Source organism: Spinacia oleracea, chromosome 6 (assembly GCF_020520425.1).
Source record: "Spinacia oleracea cultivar Varoflay chromosome 6, BTI_SOV_V1, whole genome shotgun sequence".
Lineage (NCBI taxonomy): Eukaryota > Viridiplantae > Streptophyta > Magnoliopsida > Caryophyllales > Amaranthaceae > Spinacia > Spinacia oleracea.
This window is the reverse complement of record NC_079492.1, coordinates 141833662-141854621: the sequence shown is the minus strand read 5'-3', so window position 1 is coordinate 141854621 and position 20960 is coordinate 141833662. Positions and strand designations below refer to the sequence as shown.

Below are 20960 nucleotides of genomic sequence, written 5' to 3'. Positions count from 1 at the left end.
GGGTTTTTGATTGGATTTGTATATTAGTGTTGCAGGTTAAACTGTGCCCATTAAAATTTGGGGCTTTGACCAATCAAAAACTAAGATACTGAATTACTGATACTGATACATGGGCTTCTTCTAACCACTGTGTAACTTGTTCATGAATCTCCTTTCCCATCATCTAGTAATTGGTTGACCTGTTTGTGCACGTACACCCCTTTCTATACGCCCCAACTCTCCAGCTTCTCTTTTCAGTTCTTCTATTATTGCTGACCGTGAGTAAATGTTATCTGCAGTGTATTCTAAAAGGGAAATACTGCTAAATTTCCAACTTTTTATGAGATAGAACAATTCCATGAATCATAATAGTTCTGGAAGAACCAAAATTGTATTATAGAAGGTTAAAAAGTGTCTCGAATACTCAAAGGACATGCACACAATCCCTAATTACGATTTTTCTTTACAAAGATGGGCTTGGAATTTCTAAATTCAACAGACTTGCACTAAATGTACAGTCCTTAAACCTATTTCGTTTAATCCTCTTCATTTGCAGGTAGAAGACAGTGTTGGAAAAAGTGCTGAGAACAGTCTCTATGTTGTTGAAAGGATGCAGTTTGATCGTGGTTATATTTCACCTTATTTTGTTACTGATGCTGAGAAAATGACTGTGGAGTACGAGAACTGCAAGGTTTTCAAGTTTTTGTAAAACTACTATGCAAATTAATCGGCTTTTTATGGAATATAATCCCGATTTATTGCTGGAAATTTGTTACAAACTGCTCTACTTCATTGCTAGGAAAATTAGAAATGCAAACTAGCCGTTAGAATTAAATTCTGCAACTTAAAAGCAGTTTGGGTATATGGTGCAAATAAGTTTAATAATAGGTGTATATTGTGCAATAGTTTTATAATTAGGTGTATTTGGTGAATTATAAACACGACTTAACGGAGGACTAACGGAGGCCGGTTTAGGGGTATTTGGTGCAAACTTGGGAAAAAATAGGGGTATATTATGTGATTCGAAACACGCGAGGGTATTTGGTGCATTTTTGCAAACCTCATGGGCATTTCATGAAAAAACCGTTTTTTTATTTTGATAATCAAGGCATTATCACACATCCCTTTTTTCTTCTAGCAGCTTCAAATGCATTTTACTTGATACGAAGCATTTTTTTTATGCCATTATGTCAAATAAGGCTCCCTTGTTGACTCCAGTCATTAAGCTTGATCGTACTTAAATCAAAATATCTCATATATTTGCATTGTTAAGCACGCACTAACTTGAAATATTTTATGTATTTTGTAGGAATAAAATTACCATGGTTTATTTCAAGTATCATGATACTCCTAGAGAAGAGGCATTGTCACTAGGGGTGTTCATTATCGGGTACCCGCCTTTTCGGGTACCCGCTTTTGCAGATAATGAAAAAGTCGGCCCATGATCCGACCCGGGAAAACCGAGTACCCGGTTAACGGGTACCCGGTTATTTCGGGTAGGTTATAGGGTACCCGTATTTTTTTGGGTTTTGATTTCCTTCGATAGTTTCTGCCAAAAAAAAGTTCCAAAATCAAAGCTCCATTCCACTCTTACAGATTTACATAAAACCAATTACATATTCTGTTGTGGGGTTTTTCCGGTGAGATACCTTGGAGGTTTCTTGGTAACTTTTAAAGATTAAACAAGATTGTATTTTTATAGAGAGAGAAAGTAGAGAGAAGGCAGAGCAGCAATTGCTCTAGAATGTATTGATTGTGACCCCTTTTTCTAGGGAAGTGGGAATATTTATAGTACTAGGTTTTTGGGGGAATGACCTAATATTCCCCTTACATGATTGGCTGGGGAATGGGAGGAGGACACGTGTCCTTTCTCCTTACAATTCGCTGGTCTCTTTTGGCAATAGTGGGCTGTTTGGGCCTATTGTGCTTAGTCATTCACTTGGGATACATACTAATTAAGCCCCTTTCCAGGTATAGGTTTTATACATACATTTATACACACTTAAATACATACATTGTAGATACCTAGATTAATACTCATGCCTCGGAGTAGACTTCGTATGATTTCTGCTTAGGGGGCGCAATACGTGCCATGTGTCACGTCCTCATTGGTACACGAAGGCACGGTAATTTTGCCCACAACATTTGCCCCTCAAGAAGGGCATTTCTGGAAACACATTCCGGGTATCGCTTCTTGACTCTTGATTTGCATCTTCATCTTTGGGTCAGGTGTTGAGATGGTGACACGTGTCACCTTTCTCCATTTTGCCCCTCCCTATATATAGAGGTGAGGGGGGTAAATTTCATTTTTTACATTTCGTTTTCACAGAGCTTTCATAGGCGATTTCCGGCGTGTTCCTACCACCATCAGGCGATTTCCGGCCACCACGAGACTCATCCTTTTCCTCGTCACACTCATCCTGTTCTTCGTGAAATTCATCCCGTTCTTCGCGATACTCATCCTGTTCTTCACCAAGTACTTCGCAGATCTTTCAAGGTTAGTTTTCGCCATCTTTGTTATCCTCTTGTCATTTTTCTCTTTGTTAGCGGCCGACCTCTTAGTACTAGGTAAGGGTTTAAAGGTTTTATTTAAGATTTTTCCGCCGTTCATCTTTTGTCGGGGCGGACGTCCAATCGCGTCTTTTTCTTCATTGTTGGTCACCCCTAAGCCGTGCTTCGTTCACTATGCAGAAGGCATGGCTAGAACCAAGCAAACGGCAGATCCTACGCGCCTGCGCTTGCGGGAAGAAGCATCGACACCTCCTAGGGAGAGATATTCTTCCACCGCCTCGGCAGTCGACGAAGAATTTGCCGAACTCTTTCAAGAGATCGACGAGTACGTCGAGGCGGGGGAGCAGGCGGCAAGCTCGTCGGAGGGTACAGCGAGCCAGGCAGTGGGGGAGCCAAGCGTCGCTCCGTTGTCATCGGCCGCCGAGGAGCAAGAAGCTGCTCCCCAGCTTATTAGGCCCAGAGGACGGGAGGAGGCCCAATTGCTTCCGTCAGAGATTCACCCAGACGTGGGCTGGATGCGGTGGCTAGACAGGCACGGAGCCAAGATGAGGGATGACCTCTGCGTGGGGGAAGGGTACCAAATGCGCGTGCCGGCCGGTCTGGACTCGACCGTCAGCCTGCTTGCCGAGGGAGAATTCCCTGTGTATGCCGCGTCAATCAAACTCGGCATGAGATTCCCTCCACACCCCTTCGTTGTGGAGGTGTTAGATGGTTTTAATATTGGGGTGGCCCAGCTGACCCCCAACTCATGGGCGGATATCTTTGGCTACATTGCCAAATGTGCACTGAACGACGTGGAGCCGTCCTTCAACGCCTTTCTGCATCTGGTCTCCCTCTCTCGTTCCCCCAGTGCCGCCAAAGGGTGGTTTAATCTGAGCAGCCGTGGTACCTACCAGACAGTGGTCGGCAAGCTCAGCAAGTGGCATATGTGGAGGAAGAGGTGGGTCGTGTTTTACACGGACGACCAGGAGATGTATGAGCGAATGAGCCGTTGGAACTGTGACGCCAACTTCATGGATCGTGACGAGCCTCTTCCACCCCTTACTGCCGAAGAGTGGGATCAGATAATGGTCCTGTTCAGGGCCAACACTTACCACTTAACAGTGGATAAGAGTTTCCATGTGCCGGCCGAGTGGTTGCCGCACATTAGCCAGTTTCGGAACGAGGCTTTTCTAGCGGCCGTAGGCTTAGGATATTCCATGACTCGAGGTTGTATGCCAATTTATGTGCCGCTCTGCCTTGATCTTATTCATTTTTCTAACTTTGGATTTCTTTTGTTCTCAGAGGAAGGAATGAGCAAGTTGTCGGCGGTGGATACCGGGAAAGGCGATATGACCGATTGGATGGCGGACATCTATGAGGCCAAGATGCAGAAAGCCAAGGCCGAGTTGGAGGAGAAGGTGAGTATTCTCTTAGGTTGTTTTTTGGCAAGTTAAGCTTCCTTCGTCCATTGTCTATAGTGGACGTCTATTTAGTGACGAGCCGATATCCTGACATGTGACCCATGTTTGCTAATGTTGGCCTCGTCACTTTTTAATGACGGGCCCCTTTGTGAGTGTTTTTCCTGTGGTTGCCAAGGTGCGCCTCGTCACCTTTTAAGACGGGCCACCCCCACCCCTTTTTTACAAGTGACTCGTGGTTGATAGGGTACGCCTCGTCATTTTCGAGACGGGCGTCCTTTTTTATGACGAGCCATTTTTATATGAGTGTTGCACTTGATAAGGTACGCCTCGTCATTTTTAAGACGGGCGTCCTTTTTAATGACGAGCCACTATTTAATGACTTGTGATTGATAAGGTACGCCCCGTCATTTTTAAGACGGGCGTCCTTTTTCAATGACGAGCCACTGTTCTGTGAGTGACTTGTGATTGAAAAGGTACGCCTCGTCATTTTTGAGACGGGCGTCCTTTTTAAGGACGAGCCACTGTTCTGTGAGTGACTTGTGATTGAAAAGGTACGCCTCGTCATTTTTGAGACGGGCGTCCTTTTTAATGACGAGCCACTGTTCTGTGAGTGACTTGTGATTGAAAAGGTACGCCTCGTCATTTTTGAGACGGGCGTCCTTTTTAATGACGAGCCACTGTTCTGTGAGTGACTTGTGATTGATGAGGTACGCCTCGTCATTTTTGGGACGGGCGTCCTTTTTAATGACGAGCCACTACATGGTGAGTGACTTGTGATTGATGAGGTACGCCTCGTCATTTTTGAAATGGGCGTCCTTTTTAATGACGAGCCACTACATGGTGAGTGACTTGCGATAGCCTAATATTTGACTGTCCTTTCTTTTTTAGCAAGCTAAGGACGCGGCTAGGGCGTCAGGGAAGAAGAAGGGGACGACTCTGTCCCAGCTGAAGAAGAGAGCTGTGCCGGCTGGCTCGGAGACTCCGAGTACCTTCAAGAAGCCAAAACCCCTACCTCGCCGTCTCGTGAAGAAAGACGAGTCGAAGGTTGCTGAGGGGGGATGCCCTGATGACGAAGAGATGGGCGTGGACAAGCCGTCTCTGGTGGTGGACTTGGTGGAGGACCCTCTTTCGGGAATCCCGGCCGACGTCCGCTCTCAGATACCGGCGGAGGTGGCCCGCCGAGCTAGGTCATCGGGCGGTAAGTATTATTCGAACGTCGTTCAGACGTATCGAGCCTCCTCTGGCAGTTCTTCTTACTCTCCGCGTCATCCTAAGGCCGTTGTTTTTCCTATAGCCAAAGACAAAGGGAAGGATGCAGCTGCTGCCGAGGATGAGAACGTACCTGCTACTCCCCACTATTCGTCAAAGGATAGGGTGGCTATATGCCGCAAGGTTTTTAAGGCCGTCCCCGCAGAGTATGTTGCTTCTCTTCCTGGCCGCAAGACTGACGCCCAGTTTGGTGCGATCCAGGCCACTCTTCTCGACGTAAGTCTATTTCCAACTTGCTTGTACTTGTCTTCTCTTTTAGAGTCATTTACTAATATGTAGCTTCTTTTGCAGTTGTTCTGCCGCATGGAATTCTGCAAGAGTTGGAAGACCCGCACTGCTGAGGAGCTCAAAGCTCAGGTGGCTGAGTCCACCCACCATGGTGACTATGCGTTCAAGTCTATTGAAGAGGTCCGCCTGCAGATGCAGACGACCATAGACCTTCAAGCGAAGGAGGTGGCTGCGTTGAGATCTGACAAGGCCGAGCTGCTTAAGAAGATCTTGGCGCAGGACAAGGACATGGTGGCAATGGTCGAGGAGGCCAAGACAGCGGCGGCGGAAATACGGGCGCTTCAGGACCAGTTGCGGGAGTACCCTCAGGTCAAAGAGGCGGCTGAGGAAGCCGAGCATCTTCGTGGGGAGCTAGAGACGGCCAGATCGCAAGTTCGCACCTTGCGTGAGCGTCTGCTGGAATCCTATGATCAGGGGGAACAAGCGACCAAGGACGCTGTTAAGCACGCCTGGGAGAGCCACATGTCAGAGTATGATCTTGGGTGGTTCCAGCGGCGAATGGAGCACAGTGCCGCTGTGTTGGCTGCTGAACGTCTTGGTCAGCCGCCCCCTGAGTTTGTATCATCTGATGACGAGGACGATGCGGCCGCCCCCTGATTTGCTTCCTTTCCTGCTTTTTTTAAAATTTTATTCAAGCGTTCCCGTGCCTAAGGGCAAAAACAATTATGTTGTAAAGTTTTGGCGCTGATGGCGTCTGTATCATTGTGCCTGCTGAGCACACAACAATTTTCTTTCTTTTTTCTGGTCAAGAATTCTGAGCTACTTTTACACGCCTTTCTACGGGCGTTGTTTTATAAGTAAATAGGTTTTTTGATGTTTCTCTTATCTCGCATTTACTTGCTCTTCATAATTTGATTATTCCTTAATCAATAGGCTTAATAGGCTTAATCAATAGGTATGATTGCCAAGGTGCATCCGAGTGTACACTAAGCACGTTAATGCCGCAGGCAACTGAGTATGCGCTGGGCCCTACTTTGGTCGTCACTTTCTTTGGCGAGCGTGTCTATAACGATATTGATTGGCGCAAGTCAATCAACAGGTATGATTGCCGCTAGACATGCTCGTCAAATGGACTGTACGGCCAAACGTTCGTGCCGCCTAACTTTGAGCAAACAACCTTTGTTTCGAAGTTAATCGTGCCGCTGAACTTTTGAGCGGACAACCTTTGTTTCCAAGTGGTTGGTGCCGCTGGCAACTGAGCATGTGCTAGGCCCTACTTTGGTCGTCACTTTCTTTGGCGAGCGTGTCTATAACGATATTGATTGACGCAAGTCAATCAATAGGTATGATTGCCGCTAGACATGCTCGTCAAATGGACTGGCCGGCCAAACATGCGTGCCGCCGCGCTTTTTAGCAAACAACCTATGTTTCAAAGTTCATGCCGCTGAACTTTTGAGCGGACAACCTTTGTTTCCAAGTGGTTGGTGCCGCTGGCAACTGAGCATGTGCTAGGCCCTACTTTGGTCGTCACTTTCTTTGGCGAGCGTGTCTATAACGATATTGATTGGCGCAAGTCAATCAATAGGTATGATTGCCGCTAGACACGCTCGTCAAATGGACTGGCCGGCCAAACATGCGTGCCGCCGCGCTTTTTAGCAAGCAACCTTTGTTTCGAAGTTAATCGTGCCGCTGAACTTTTGAGCGGACAACCTTTGTTTCCAAGTGGTTGGTGCCGCTGGCAACTGAGCATGCGCTAGGCCCTACTTTGGTCGTCACTTTCTTTGGCGAGCGTGTCTATAACGATATTGATTGACGCAAGTCAATCAATAGGTATGATTGCCGCTAGACATGCTCGTCAAATGGACTGGCCGGCCAAACATGGGTGCCGCCGCGCTTTTTAGCAAACAACCTATGTTTCAAAGTTGTTCATGCCGCTGGGCTTTTGAGCGAACAACCTATGTTTCAAAGTTATTCATGCCGCTGGCACTTATTATGCTGTACTGGTCGGCCAGCGGCTTGCTTATATTGGGAGGGGAGTTGGATAGGTGATCAGCCTACAACTTGGTGCTAATCTGGGCCACTTCTTAGGCTTCAAACAATTAGTCTTGCTGAGTTTTTGCTAATCTGGGCCACTTCTCAGGCCGTCATACAATTAGGCTTTGGTTATGCATTGGAGTGTATATGTTTATATTCATTGTGCGAACAATAAATATTACGAGACAAATAGAGTAGTATTATTTATAACTTTGCAAGGCGAATTTAGCCGGTTACAAAAGTAATTACTACCCTACTATGACCATTAGAGGCCGCCCCTTGGGCAATGGATCGTGGTAAGTAAGACAAGGCTTAGCACATATCTAGAAGAAATATTTCTTGAGGTTGTCGGCATTCCAAGTGCGCGAAATAGGGCGGCCTTGCATGTCTTGAATGCGGTAGGTTCCATCTCTAACTTCATCATAGATCTCGTAAGGACCCTCCCAAGTGGGCGTCAGCTTACCTTGTTCATTTGCTCGTCCTGTGGACTCCATTTTTCTGAGGACAAAATCTCCCACTTTGAGCACTCTATTAGAGACTCTCTTGTTGTATTCTCTTGCCATCCTTATCTTGTACAGCTGTTGTCTGAGCGCTGCATTTCCTCTAACCTCGGGCAGAAAGTCCAAGGCTGCTTTCATTGTCTCCCAGTTAGCATTTTCGTCATACAGCATGACTCTCAACGTTGGCTCACACATTTCTATGGGTAGGACAGCCTCGGCGCCATAGGCTAGCAAGAAGGGTGTTTCACCGGTTGAATTCTTAGCCGTGGTGCGGATGGACCATAAGACATTTGGCAGCTCATCAGCCCATAGACCTTTGGCTTCGTCAAGCTTCTTTTTAATTCCTTCAGAGATAATTTTGTTGAACGCCTCAACCTGACCATTGGCTTGGGGTCGTCCGACTGATGCAAAACAGGTGTGTATACCGTGATCTGCCAGCCACTCTTTCAGCTTAGGCGTCTCAAACTGGGGCCCATTATCGAAGACGATAGCCTGTGGAATCCCAAAGCGAGTCATGATGTTCTTCCAAATGAATGCTCTCACATCAGCAGTTTTTATGTTTTTGAGCGCTTCTGCCTCCACCCATTTGGTGAAGTAATCTACGGCAACGATGACATAACGCCTTCCTCCTGGTGCGGTCGTGAATGGGCCTAGGAGATCCATCCCCCATTTAGCAAATGGAATTGGGCTTATAATGGGCGTCAGAACTCGTGCCGGTTGATGTATTAGGTGAGAAAAGCGCTGACATTTGTCGCACTTCTTGACCAGTGAGATTGCGTCCTCCTTAAGGGTCGGCCAGTAATAGCCGGTTCGAAGTGCCTTTTCAGCCAAAGCCCTTCCACCAATATGCGAGCTGCACAACCCCTGATGAAGGTCTTCTAGAATTTCCTGCCCCTTCTCAGGTGTTACACATCTTAACAAAGGACGGGAGTAGGCCTTTTTGTAGAGGGTGCCGTTCCACATTTCAAACCAAGAACATTTCTTTTGAAGTTTTGCCGCTTCCCTTGAGTCTTCGGGCAAGACTCCATTCATTTTGAAGTTTACTATGTCATCCATCCATGTGGACGTTCTGTCAAGAGTTTCCACTTCCATTTGCTCAACACTTTTGTGCTCTTTTACCTCCCAGAACACGTGCCGAGGGGTATCACAAGACGCGGAACTTGCCAACTTTGACAGGGCATCAGCTTGGTTATTTTCCGAGCGAGGGACTTGCCTTACTTCAAAACTTTTCAGTGGCTCTACTTCCTGATGGACGGCCTGCATGTATTTGACCATAGTCGGATCCCTAGCTTCGTAGGTCCCATTAACTTGGCTCACAATCAGTTGGGAGTCAGATAGTGCTACAATCTCCTCGGCGCCTGCCGCCTTACACATTTTAATGCCACAAAGCAGGGCTTCATATTCGGCTTCATTATTTGACGCCTGGAAGTTAAATCGCATAGCATATTCAAAAGTATCTCCTTCTGGGGAGTGACAGATTATCCCTGCTCCACATCCATTCTGCGTGGATGAGCCGTCTACATACACTGTCCACACTGTGCTTGTATTCTTGGCAAAGTCTGGCCTCGTCATTTCAACAATGAAGTCGGCACATGCCTGCCCCTTGACAGCTTTCCTCGGCTCATAGGTGATATCAAAGGCGTTCAGCTCTATTGCCCAATTCAACATTCGTCCTGACGCCTCCAGCTTTGTGAAGGGCAGTTTGAGCGGCTGATCGGTGTAGATCACTATTTTGTGAGCTAAGAAATAAGGACGGAGCTTTTTGCTGGCCATGAACAGAGCTAAGCCAAACTTTTCCACTGTAGGATATCTAACTTCAGCATTTTGAAGAACATGACTGACAAAGTATACCGGCATCTGTATTCCCTCCCTCTCTGTCAGTAGAACGGCACTCAACGAGTGCTCGGACACGGCGAGATACATGTACAAAGTCTCTCCTAGCAAGGGACTAACAAGACGAGGCAAGGTGTGTAAGTGCTCCTTTAATCTGACCAATGCCGCCTCGGCCTCGTCCGACCATTCAAACTTGGCCTTCTTTCTGACAGACCTAAAAAGTAGTGGCACTTGTCTCCAGCCCTGGAAAGGAATCTGCCCAGGGCGGCCAAGCAACCTGTGAGCCGCTGGACCTCCTTCACTGTCTTTGGTGAGCTCATATCAATTACTGCCTGGATTTTGTCTGGGTTGGCTTCAATTCCTCTTTCATCAATCAAGAAACCTAAGAATTTGCCTGCCGTCACCCCGAACACACACTTCTTAGGATTCAACCTCATGTTGTAAGCTCGAATAGTCTCAAATGTCTCTCTGAGATCAGTTATATGCGCCGCCCTCAGCTTACTTTTTACGATCATATCGTCAATGTAAGCTTCAATATTCCTGCCGAGCTGCTTAATGAACACAGTGTTAATAAGACGCTGAAAGGTGGCCGGTGCATTTTTTAACCCAAACGGCATCACCTTGTAGCAGTAAAGGCCTTGTTCAGTAACAAATGACGTTTTTTCCTGGTCGTCAGGCCACAACGGAATCTGGTGAAACCCTGAGTAGGCATCCATAAAGCTCATCATGGCATGCCCCGCTGTAGAGTCGACGAGCCGGTCAATCTTGGGCAATGGGAAACTGTCCTTTGGACATGCCCTATTGAGGTTGGTGTAATCAACACACATTCTCCAGGTACCATTAGGTTTTTTGACGAGGACCACGTTAGCAACCCAGTCGGGGTACTGACTAGGCCTGACGAACCCAGCCTCCATCAACTTCTGTATTTCCGCGGCTGCCGCCTGATTTCTATCTTCCCCATGGTTCCTTTTCTTCTGACGAACCGGTTTAAAGTTTGGGTCCACATTCAGCTTATGGACGGCCACAGCAGGGTCAATACCCGGCATTTCGTCCACCGTGAAAGCAAAGATATCTTCAAATTCTCTCAAAAGGTGGACCAACTCTGCCGCCAGCGGGTCGTCAGGAGAAATCCCGATGGGCACTACTCTGTCAGGTTTGTCTGTGTTTAAAACCACATTGAAATGGGCCCCAACAGGCTCTGGGCGTCTCTCTTCCATGTGCCCTGCTGAGATAGTTAATGTTTCTTTGACGACCTTGGGTTGCGTGTCGCCACATTTTCGTTTGTTGCTCGACGTCCCTTTCTCTTCACCCGTCCCCCATGCTTCTGGACTCAAGGTGGTTAGGTAGCAATCTCTAGCTTGTTGCTGGTCACCATGTATAGTGCTGACGCTCCCATCGTCACAAATGATCTTAAGAAGCATCAGATGAGTCACAATGACAGCCTTTGCCCTGTTCAACGTGGGACGCCCCAAGATGATGTTATATGCCGTCAGATCTTTCACTATGAGAAAACGGACATCCATTTGCCGAGATTCCTTTTTATTTCCCATCCTCAGAGGAAGGGTAATTATGCCGACTGGGTGGATGACACTACCTCCGAAGCCTATAATGGGATAGTGGATTTTCTCAATTTTTGAGGGATCATGTTGCAGCCGATTCAAGCACTCTAGACTAATTATGTCCGACGAACTTCCTGTATCAACCAAAATACGCCTAACCCTTAGGTTAGCAACTTTTAACTCAATTACCAAAGGATCGTCATGCGGGGTGGAGATTTTCCCACGGTCGGCCTCGCCGATTTCAACTTTTGGAAACGGGTCAACTGTGGCCTTGCCGGACAGCATCACTTGTCCCAATCGCTTGGCATAATCCTTCTGGCCCCTCATGGTCGGCCCGCCGGCGGCCAATCCTCCTGAGATGACTGCCACGCACTCTGGGTCGGTACGATTCCCATCTTCCTCCGAGGGAGGGGATTTGTTTTTCTTGTAGAAGGGTTTGCCAGAACCTCCCGTGTTCCTGCTGATATAACTTTTTAAGAACCCCTTGGTGGCTAGGCCGTCCAATGCCCTTTTCAAGCTCTTACATTCATTGGTGTCATGCCCAATGTCACTGTGAAAGTGACAGTACAGTTTGGGGTCCCTACTTTCTGGTGGTGACTTCATGGGAAATGGACGATCAATGTCATATTTGGACCCGACGTCCATCAGGATTGTGTACATGTCTGTGTTATACTCGAAACGCTCCCGATCATAAGTTCTGGGCCGTTTCTGACCTGCCGCTCCGGGGGCCCTGTCTGATTCTTTTGCAATAGCCCACGTCCCGTTAGGCCGGTTCTTCTTTTCAAATTTCTCCTTTTTTGCCGCTAGCTCGGCGGTATCACTTCCTCTGGGGTCTTTCGGGACGCTGCAAATCTCTGTTGCATGAATGAAGGCCTCCGCCTCATCCAGGACTTCTGCCATTGTTCGGACGCTTTTCTTTACCAGATCAAACTTGAAAGAGCCCTTTTTAAGCCCTCGAATGAAGTTATCGAATGCAACACCATCTGGCAAATCCGGAATTTGCCCTGCCTCTAGATTGAATCTCTTCACATAACTCCTCAGGGACTCGTCCTTCCCTTGCTGAATCCTACTCAGATGCATGCTCGTCTTCTTCTCTTCCTTGTGAGCCATGAACCGAGTAGAGAACAATAGCTCGAGCTCCGAAAAAGAGCGAATAGTTCCGGCTGGAAGTCTCTCGAACCACTTAGAGGCTACTCCTTTGAGTGTGCCCGGGAAATACTTACACCAAGTTGAGTCAGTTGTTCCTTGGACATACATGTGATGCCGGTAAACCAAGAGGTGCATGTCCGGATCTGTGGTACCATCGTAAGCATCAATGTTGGGCGGCTTGACTTTGGGTTCCCTCGGGGCTCTCATGATGGAGTCTGCAAAAGGGGTGGTGTGCCCTAGGGCCATGTTGGACACCCCCTCCTGAATGTGATATACAGGGTCTTGACGCCTGGAGTAAGGTAGCCGCAGGGAGGACTCGCGTCCGCGAGTTTGACGGGTTGGACGGGTGGCCCCTGGACGTGCCTGGCTCAGATGCGTATAAGTTGGATGAGGGAGAGGTCTATCCGGCATGACGGGGGTTGACCCAGTGTCAGAAAGTTCCGACTCAGAGTCGGGCAACTGCTCTGCGCGTGGCTGCTCACGTCCTCGGGACGTTTCTCCGATCAGCCGCCGTGGCATTCGGCGTGGTAGGTAAGACATGGTCTGATTGGGCTGACTTGTTGGCGGCTGTCTCCTTAGGTCCTCGCCTGTCAGCCTGGTCCAGACATTTGGGGGGCGCAAAGAAAGTGTTGGCCTATTGCTTGCCGGCCTCTCATGATTTGCAGCCACAGCAGTGGTGTAAATCAGCATACTCTTCTGTACCTCAGCATTAACTGTCTTCCCTACATCAGCTTGGAACTCAGCCAAAATAGCCCGAAGAGCACCCACAGAGACAGGCATATCAGGGTTCTCCTCTATTACCGTATCCACCCGAGGATCCAGGTGTCCTCCAGGAGGGGTGCGATTGGCCTGGTCGTCCTCCTCGCTGAGCACCTCTACCTCGGCAGTGTGACGAGGGGTGTGCCCGGCCGCAAATGTACGTGCGGCATCTTCAGTGATTCTTGTGGCCGGCGTATGATGTTCAGTCGGCATTTCTCTTTCGAGGGGTGGCCGCTCTACGCGCGTAGGCCGCCCAGCATCGTTGTCCTGTCGTTGATCTTCCATGTTACCGTACCTCCCCACAGACGGCGCCAAATGTTGTGGGGTTTTTCCGGTGAGATACCTTGGAGGTTTCTTGGTAACTTTTAAAGATTAAACAAGATTGTATTTTTATAGAGAGAGAAAGTAGAGAGAAGGCAGAGCAGCAATTGCTCTAGAATGTATTGATTGTGACCCCTTTTTCTAGGGAAGTGGGAATATTTATAGTACTAGGTTTTTGGGGGAATGACCTAATATTCCCCTTACATGATTGGCTGGGGAATGGGAGGAGGACACGTGTCCTTTCTCCTTACAATTCGCTGGTCTCTTTTGGCAATAGTGGGCTGTTTGGGCCTATTGTGCTTAGTCATTCACTTGGGATACATACTAATTAAGCCCCTTTCCAGGTATAGGTTTTATACATACATTTATACACACTTAAATACATACATTGTAGATACCTAGATTAATACTCATGCCTCGGAGTAGACTTCGTATGATTTCTGCTTAGGGGGCGCAATACGTGCCATGTGTCACGTCCTCATTGGTACACGAAGGCACGGTAATTTTGCCCACAACATATTCCATTCAAAATGTTAAGATACAAATTTAAAGGAGGGGAATTTTAAAGAAATTGATGAAAATGAGAAGTTTAAAGTTATTGTCAATTGTATTGTCCAACTGTTATTTTCTAGTGAAGAACTTAACTGGATGAATATTGTTATTGTTCGCATTATTTCGTCCAACACCTGAAACTCTCTCACTCCTTCCTCTTCAAAATAACAATTAATTTTTTTTTAAAGAGACTCAGAAAGTTTCCACCTTGGATCAAGTAGTAGACAATTTCCAACATGGTGGAGAAAGGCGTGTGGATCTTCTTAGCACACCAATATATCCTTGGGATAATAGTAAGTAGAATAAATTGTAGCAAGTTAAAATTTCAAATGTGATTGAAATTGTTGATTAATTTCTGATAATCATACCTAGATTGTGCAACTTGGGTTTGCAGATCTGGAAAATCGCGAATGAAATTAGGGAAAAAGTAAGAGACTGATAAGAAAGAGGGTGAGAGTGCGGCTGTGACTCTGTGAGAGCAAAAGTCTCAAATACCTAATATTTCAAGTCTAAAAGCATGGAATTTTCCAGGGAAAAGAAATGAAAAACTGTATATTAACGGGTATTCGGGTACCCGCTTATTCAACAAAGAGGCCCGTGACCCGACCCGGTTTCCAGTCGTTTTAACCGGGTCGGGTACCCGGCCCACTAATTACGAAAAAATCATATAAATACCCGATTATTTTATAGCGGATCGGCGGGTCGGCGGGTCGGGTAATGCGGGTCGGGTTTTTTTAAACACCCCTAATTGTCACTCATAGAAGATGCTAATGTGGTAGATGGAAGAAACTTTCGTTCGTTTCCTCCTGTGATCGGTCCTTTTGCAAAAATCAATCATCGTACGTACGCAGTTCTCAAGCCCTGTCCTTCTAGACGCTTTCTATGCATTTGTCCCGCAAAGAAACAAAATGGAGTTCCAACTCATATCCTTGATGTCGATGAGAGATTTGGTGCTTAATTGGAAGCTTACTCCAAATCTTGATATTTGAAATATTGAGTTGATCCCGGTGTTGAAGAATTTTGGTTGAAGCTTGGTGCATACATCTTTCTCCAATATTTACATTCAACCTTTGGGCTCCATGGTGCTTGATGACTTCTCTTCAAGATAATTTGGTGATGTTTTGGTGATTTTGTGATGGTGCCTGGCGGCTTTCTCCATCCTTCAATTTAGTTCTTTTGCAAATTTCTGGTGCTTGGAAGCTTTCTCCAGATCGCAATGTCGTTTTCGCAAACCCCTGGTGCTAGCTTGGAAGCTTTCTCCTGATCTTTGGATCAGGGTGTTTGGTGCTTTTGTCCAAGAAATTTGACGATACTTTCAGGTCTTCAAGAAAATTTGATGAATCTTTGGCCCTTTTGAGCTTTGATACGTGATGGTGCTTGGAAGCTTTCTCCATCCTTCACTGTAGTTGAACCTCTGGTGCTTCGAAGCTTTCTCCAGACTTCAAGTAAATGACGACAGACTTTTGGATCATCATTTGACAAAATTAATTTTTGAAGACAAAGTAAAACAATTTGATTTTTTACAAACATTTGGTGTTTTAAAAGAACATTTGTACTCCTTTGAGTTTTTTTTTTTTGTTTCTGGAATACAATTTCAAATTATGCTCCAAAAATATTTTCAAATTTTTTGATATGGCTGGCCTTGAAAATTTTCATTATTCAAGATGCCTACGTACCAAAATAAGTGATTTTTTTTTCACTTTTTTTTTTGGATCAAGCCAAACGTAGTTCAAAAAATTTTGTAAATTTTTTTTTTTGGTTATGCAGTTTAGGCTCGTGCTTAGGAGCTTTGAGGACGATCATTTTCTCCTTTACCCCCAGGATCATTGTTGAAACTTCTTGCATACTTGTGGCCCCAAATCGTCAAAGTCTCAACAAATGTCTGACTAATCGGACTTTTCTTCACGATTGGCTAACGAATTCTCCATTTCATGAGCTTGAGTTGCCAAATCCTGGAATGTTTTGGGCTTCATTCCTTGCAAAATATAAACCAAGTCCCAATGCATGTCTTGGATGCACATGTCAATTGCAGAAGTTTCGTGCAAATGATCCTTGCATTGAAGACTTAATGTCCGCCAACGATCGATGTACTCCACGACCGGTTCATCTTCCAACTGGTTTGTTTGTGTCAACTCCATCATGCTGACAATACGACGAGTGCTTATGAAGCGATTCAAGAATAATTCTTCCATCTGGTCCCAGCTATCAATCGATCCAGATTCTAATTCGTCGGCATACCAATCAAAGGCGACTTCTTTTAGCGAACGAACAAACTGCTTCACGAGCAAGTCTCCTTCGGTCCCTGCATTGTTACATGTTTCAATAAAATGTGCAACATGTTGTTTCGGATTGCCTTTTCCATCAAACTGCATGAATTTTGGAGGTTGATAAGCATTAGGCATCTCCAAGGCATCAATCCTTTTTGTGTAAGGTTTGACGTAACGACCACTTTTGTCAACATCTACGTCAAGTTGGTGTTTGATAGTTTTGGCTATCATATCTTGAATTTTTTCGAAGTTGAACGAATCACCACGGTGCTTTCTGCTCCTTCTTGGCTTGGACTTTAAAGTCGATTTAGATTCGTCGCTTTTTCCTTCACTTTCGGTTTCACCATTTTCACATGATTCACCAATTGGGCGTTTTTCAAGCTTCTTCGTCAAATTGGCAATTTGTTCGTCTTGACGTTTGATTTGGGCTTCCTTTTCTTCGTCGTCCTTAACAAGTTTTTCAAGGACTTTCTTCATGTTCTCCAATTCTTCCTCAATGGTCTTTGCTTCAATCGCCATGACATTTACAACGACGACGTCTATTGCTCCATTCGTTGGCTCATGTGACTGATCGTGGACTACTCTGTGGATGGACTCCTTTGACGGACTTAAGACCGCTCCATTGATTGGCTCATTTGACGGATCTTGGACCGCATCTTTGCTTGCCTCGTGTGACGGACCTTGGATTGATGTTGGAGGGAAGAACATGTTGCTTTTGTAGCCACGGTCAAGGTTTGTTAGCGATGACAAAGTTGCATCAAAATGAACGGATCTTTTCTTGGCCGCCATGATTGGATCTTGTTTCTTCATCATCATGCTTTTACGGCTCGAAAGTGCGTCAGTACTTTGATTGTGGAGAAAGAGATGAGAGGTAGAAATCGTTCCACAGAGCATGCCAAATTTGTAAACACAAATTTCAAGAGTCTGCAAAATAATAAACTCAAAATAATGTGAACAAAATATATTTTATTGATGTTTGAAGTTTCTGGGTACAATCTCTAATATTTGCTCCTCTGATTCGATCGCCACTTTGTATTTGACTTGGTTCACGGACCGGATTGATTTGTACTTGAATGAGGGCCTTCGGGCTTGATCTCGTTCAAGAATGTTGATGTAGAAATAGAACGGCACGTCAGTTTTGTATGCTTGTTGTTCTTCTTCCGTCGGGATTATTTGATGTTGATTTGATGTTGCTCACGAACTGGCTTGATCTTCTTGAATAAGGGCCTCCGGGCTTGATCTCGTCCAAGGTTGATCTTCTAGAATGGAACGGCACGTTGATTTGAATGCTTAATGTTCTTATTCTAGGGAGAGAGTTGTGACTTGACTGGCAGGGAGAGATTTGAGAGTTTTAGGTTTTGCCGTCTGTTTCTCCTCTCTCCCCAGTAAATGAGGTAAAAAGGCATATTTATAGGATGAGGGAAGCTTTTAGGGTTTTGGGTGTTCTCTGGACCTTTTTGTTTGGACTTGGTAGTTAGGGCCCATTTATAATAGTTTAACTCGTTTCGGTAGGTTTAACAATTAAAAAGATTTGGGTTTGATTAAAAATAACTAAAATGGGCTAAATTAATTTATGCACCCAAGTTAATTAATTTTATTGACCGTCAAATAATTAATGAGTCAGTACTTTGACTTTTGACCCAAATAATATCCAACGTGGCACAGTAGTAAATTTTCCGTGCCTACAATCGGTATTCCTTCAAAAAAAAAAAAAAAAATAGGATATCGGTACTAATTAGTTTCTCATGATATTAATTACTAAGTAGAATTCTCTAGGGCTTAGGACTCTAGAGTTCTAATTACGTTTGATATGTATCCTAATAAAATTCACATCAAATAGTATGTTGGTGATTGGATAGATTTTACCCGAGTTCATTGATTATTTATGGATTGGTGATTAATCATAAATGAGATTACCGAACTTTTATAGATAAGGTTACCGATAAGTATTGATGTTATTTCTAAATAATCAACATCAGTAATAAAGATATCATTGTTAATTGCTGAGAGTATATTAGTATCCTTTGATTGAGGATTTGGGATCGGATCGAGTTGTAAAAGTTCGATTCACATTACCTAAAAAGTTCCTTATTCTTTGCTTTATCACCGAATATAAACCTCGACTTAAAAATGGTAATGTTATTAGTTAAAAAAAATAGCTTGACATGTTATAAATGAAATTTGTATTGCTTACACAAATTCCAAAATGTTCTCTGTGTAATACATCCACAAAATGGAAATTGGTATCACTAAAATAGAAATTTGGATGAGCATTGAGTATGGTTCTTCTTGAAATATAAAAGTAACTATATGTAATAAATATATTGTATATCTAGTACGTGCGTACAAGATCTTTTATTCATTATTCTACCATATTAATTGACTTTTTTATTTTAAATATTTCATTTATTTCAAAAAATGATGGAAGGGGAACCCGTTTATTTGATGGGAGTGTGAAAAATAAATAACTTTTTTTAACGTCAACAAAAAGCAATTTTATGTGTAATGCAATATAATAGAGACAAACTAATTTATTTATTTTGATAACAAAGCACTTATATATTATTTATTTACTTTGATAACAAAGCACTTTACATAATCACAAATTACATGCAAAATATTGTACACTACTGTATTTATTTGTAGAAGCTACCAAATGCACCCACATGGCCTATGATCTCAAAATAAAGAAAAAAAAGGACTAAAAAAAAGAGGTAACTAAAAAACTGTGAATGGCTTGGTAACAAGTTACAATAGTAGAATATATAGAGAGATTTATAGCAAGAGTTCCATGAGCTTATTGGTCCATGAAAATGGAAAGTTGTGTATCTTCTTCGTTTGGTTGAAACATGTTCCTGCATTGTATTCCCTAACAGGCTTCTGGCACAAGAAGAAATTCCTTGACCCCAAATTTATTAATTCTTCCTCCAGTTTTAGGCCTGCACATCCCACAAATTCGTGCATCATCATTTTAAAAAGTACTCCGTAACCAAATGAATTACGTAGTAACTAGTACGGACTACGGAGTACTCTATAGTCTATATGGAGTACTCCGTATTATATATGGCCTTGGAAGTGTTCTGCAATATATTTTATAATTTGTTTGGCCTTTCACAAAAGACTTCAAATGAAATCCTTATACGTAAAAGAAGAGAATGAGTTTTATATCGTTTAAAATGATTGAAAATAAAAGAGATATCTCAGTTTAAAATTGAGAAATTGTAAAGTGTTATTGTCTCCAAGGGTTCATGAAGATCAAAGGGAATGTTATAACCAAACGCGTGCCACGAACGATCGAGAACAAACCCACAAATATAATAGACACAAGTGTTTATGAGGAAATTTAGATTTCCTCCCCTCAAATATTATCGTATTATTAAGTTCCTACAAAATAACACAATAACCCCTCCATTGATGATTCCTCTCACCAATGTATTTTCCCCTCTTATTTTCTAGCTAGGCTTAAACCCCTTTTATAAGCTAAACTAGAAACCCACGTCTACTAGAATTATACTTGCTCCCAAGTCTAAATAATTCTAGAAATTGTTACATACCAAAATATATCTACTTTCCTAATTACAATTCTGATTAAACTAGGAAACAAGATATTAATTCGTTTCGTATTTTTGTCAACTTAACTAAGTTGTGTTTATTATGAAAGGATTCCAACACAAAAACATACGAGGTTGTTTATAGTGATTGTTATAATAAAAAAAGAAAAGTGAATGACAATTGTTCACAAATTTGGTAAACTAAAACATAGTTGTTCACTTGTTCGGGCATTTTCTTATACTCCGTAGCTTATAAGCATTTAAATTATCTTGCATTTCATATCAAATACTTATAAACTCGTTACATGAAAAAAAACTTACTTTGTAGGCTAAAGGGTGAGTAATGAAGCTCAAAGCAACTAGGATGATTCTCATTCAACAAAGGCCTTCTCCTCTCTTTCTCAAACACTTCTAAAACCGCCTTTATCAAATGTCCGACCGTATTTTCCGGCGACATAATCAGCTGAACTGACCCGACTCTTCCCTGAACCGTTACGCTTATCAGCAGCTTCGTCAACCGCCGTGGTCCGGCGTGACGATGATCATCATAATTCGGTGTGCAACGGTGCATCATTATCCTTGGCAAGGAATCGTATGATCGATTTCGGCGCAAATTATAGAAGCAATATTTGTTGGCCACATGTTTTGTTTGATGGAGTTGATGTTTGCTTAGATTGGTTGGAGTTTTTATATGGGAAGAAGATTCATTTGGTGGCGAAATTTCGTGGAAAGTGAGCAAAAAACAGAGTCCACCGGTTGTTTCGTGGACTTATATGGCTAACGTGAAGTTTCTCAGGAGTATATCGTACTTGTTTTTGTTTCTGATTTTGTTGATCTTGTAATCTTTTTATTTTATTTTGTTATAGGACAATGATAGATTGATAGGGATTCCATTTCAGGCCCGGTCCTGAGATTTTATGGGCCCTAGGCAAAACAAGAAAAAAAGGCCCATTGCTTAAAAAAAATTATCATTAAGAATTTGCGACTAATTGTACCAAAGAGAATTTCGTTAAATTTTAATTTATTTTTCAATAAAAAAAATTCG

General features: G+C 43.9%; 1 protein-coding gene across 1 annotated transcript; it reads right to left on the bottom strand.

The window, feature by feature from the left end:
- Positions 1-18894: 18894 nt before the first annotated feature.
- On the bottom strand, positions 18895-20590 carry LOC130462576 (uncharacterized protein At4g22758). The gene is made up of 2 exons (XM_056831127.1): positions 20237-20590; positions 18895-19303 (listed from the first exon to the last, which is right to left on the bottom strand). The coding sequence occupies exons 1-2, from the start codon at positions 20487-20489 to the stop codon at positions 19140-19142; spliced, it is 417 nt and encodes a 138-aa protein (XP_056687105.1). The 5' UTR covers positions 20490-20590; the 3' UTR covers positions 18895-19139.
- Positions 20591-20960: the final 370 nt, after the last annotated feature.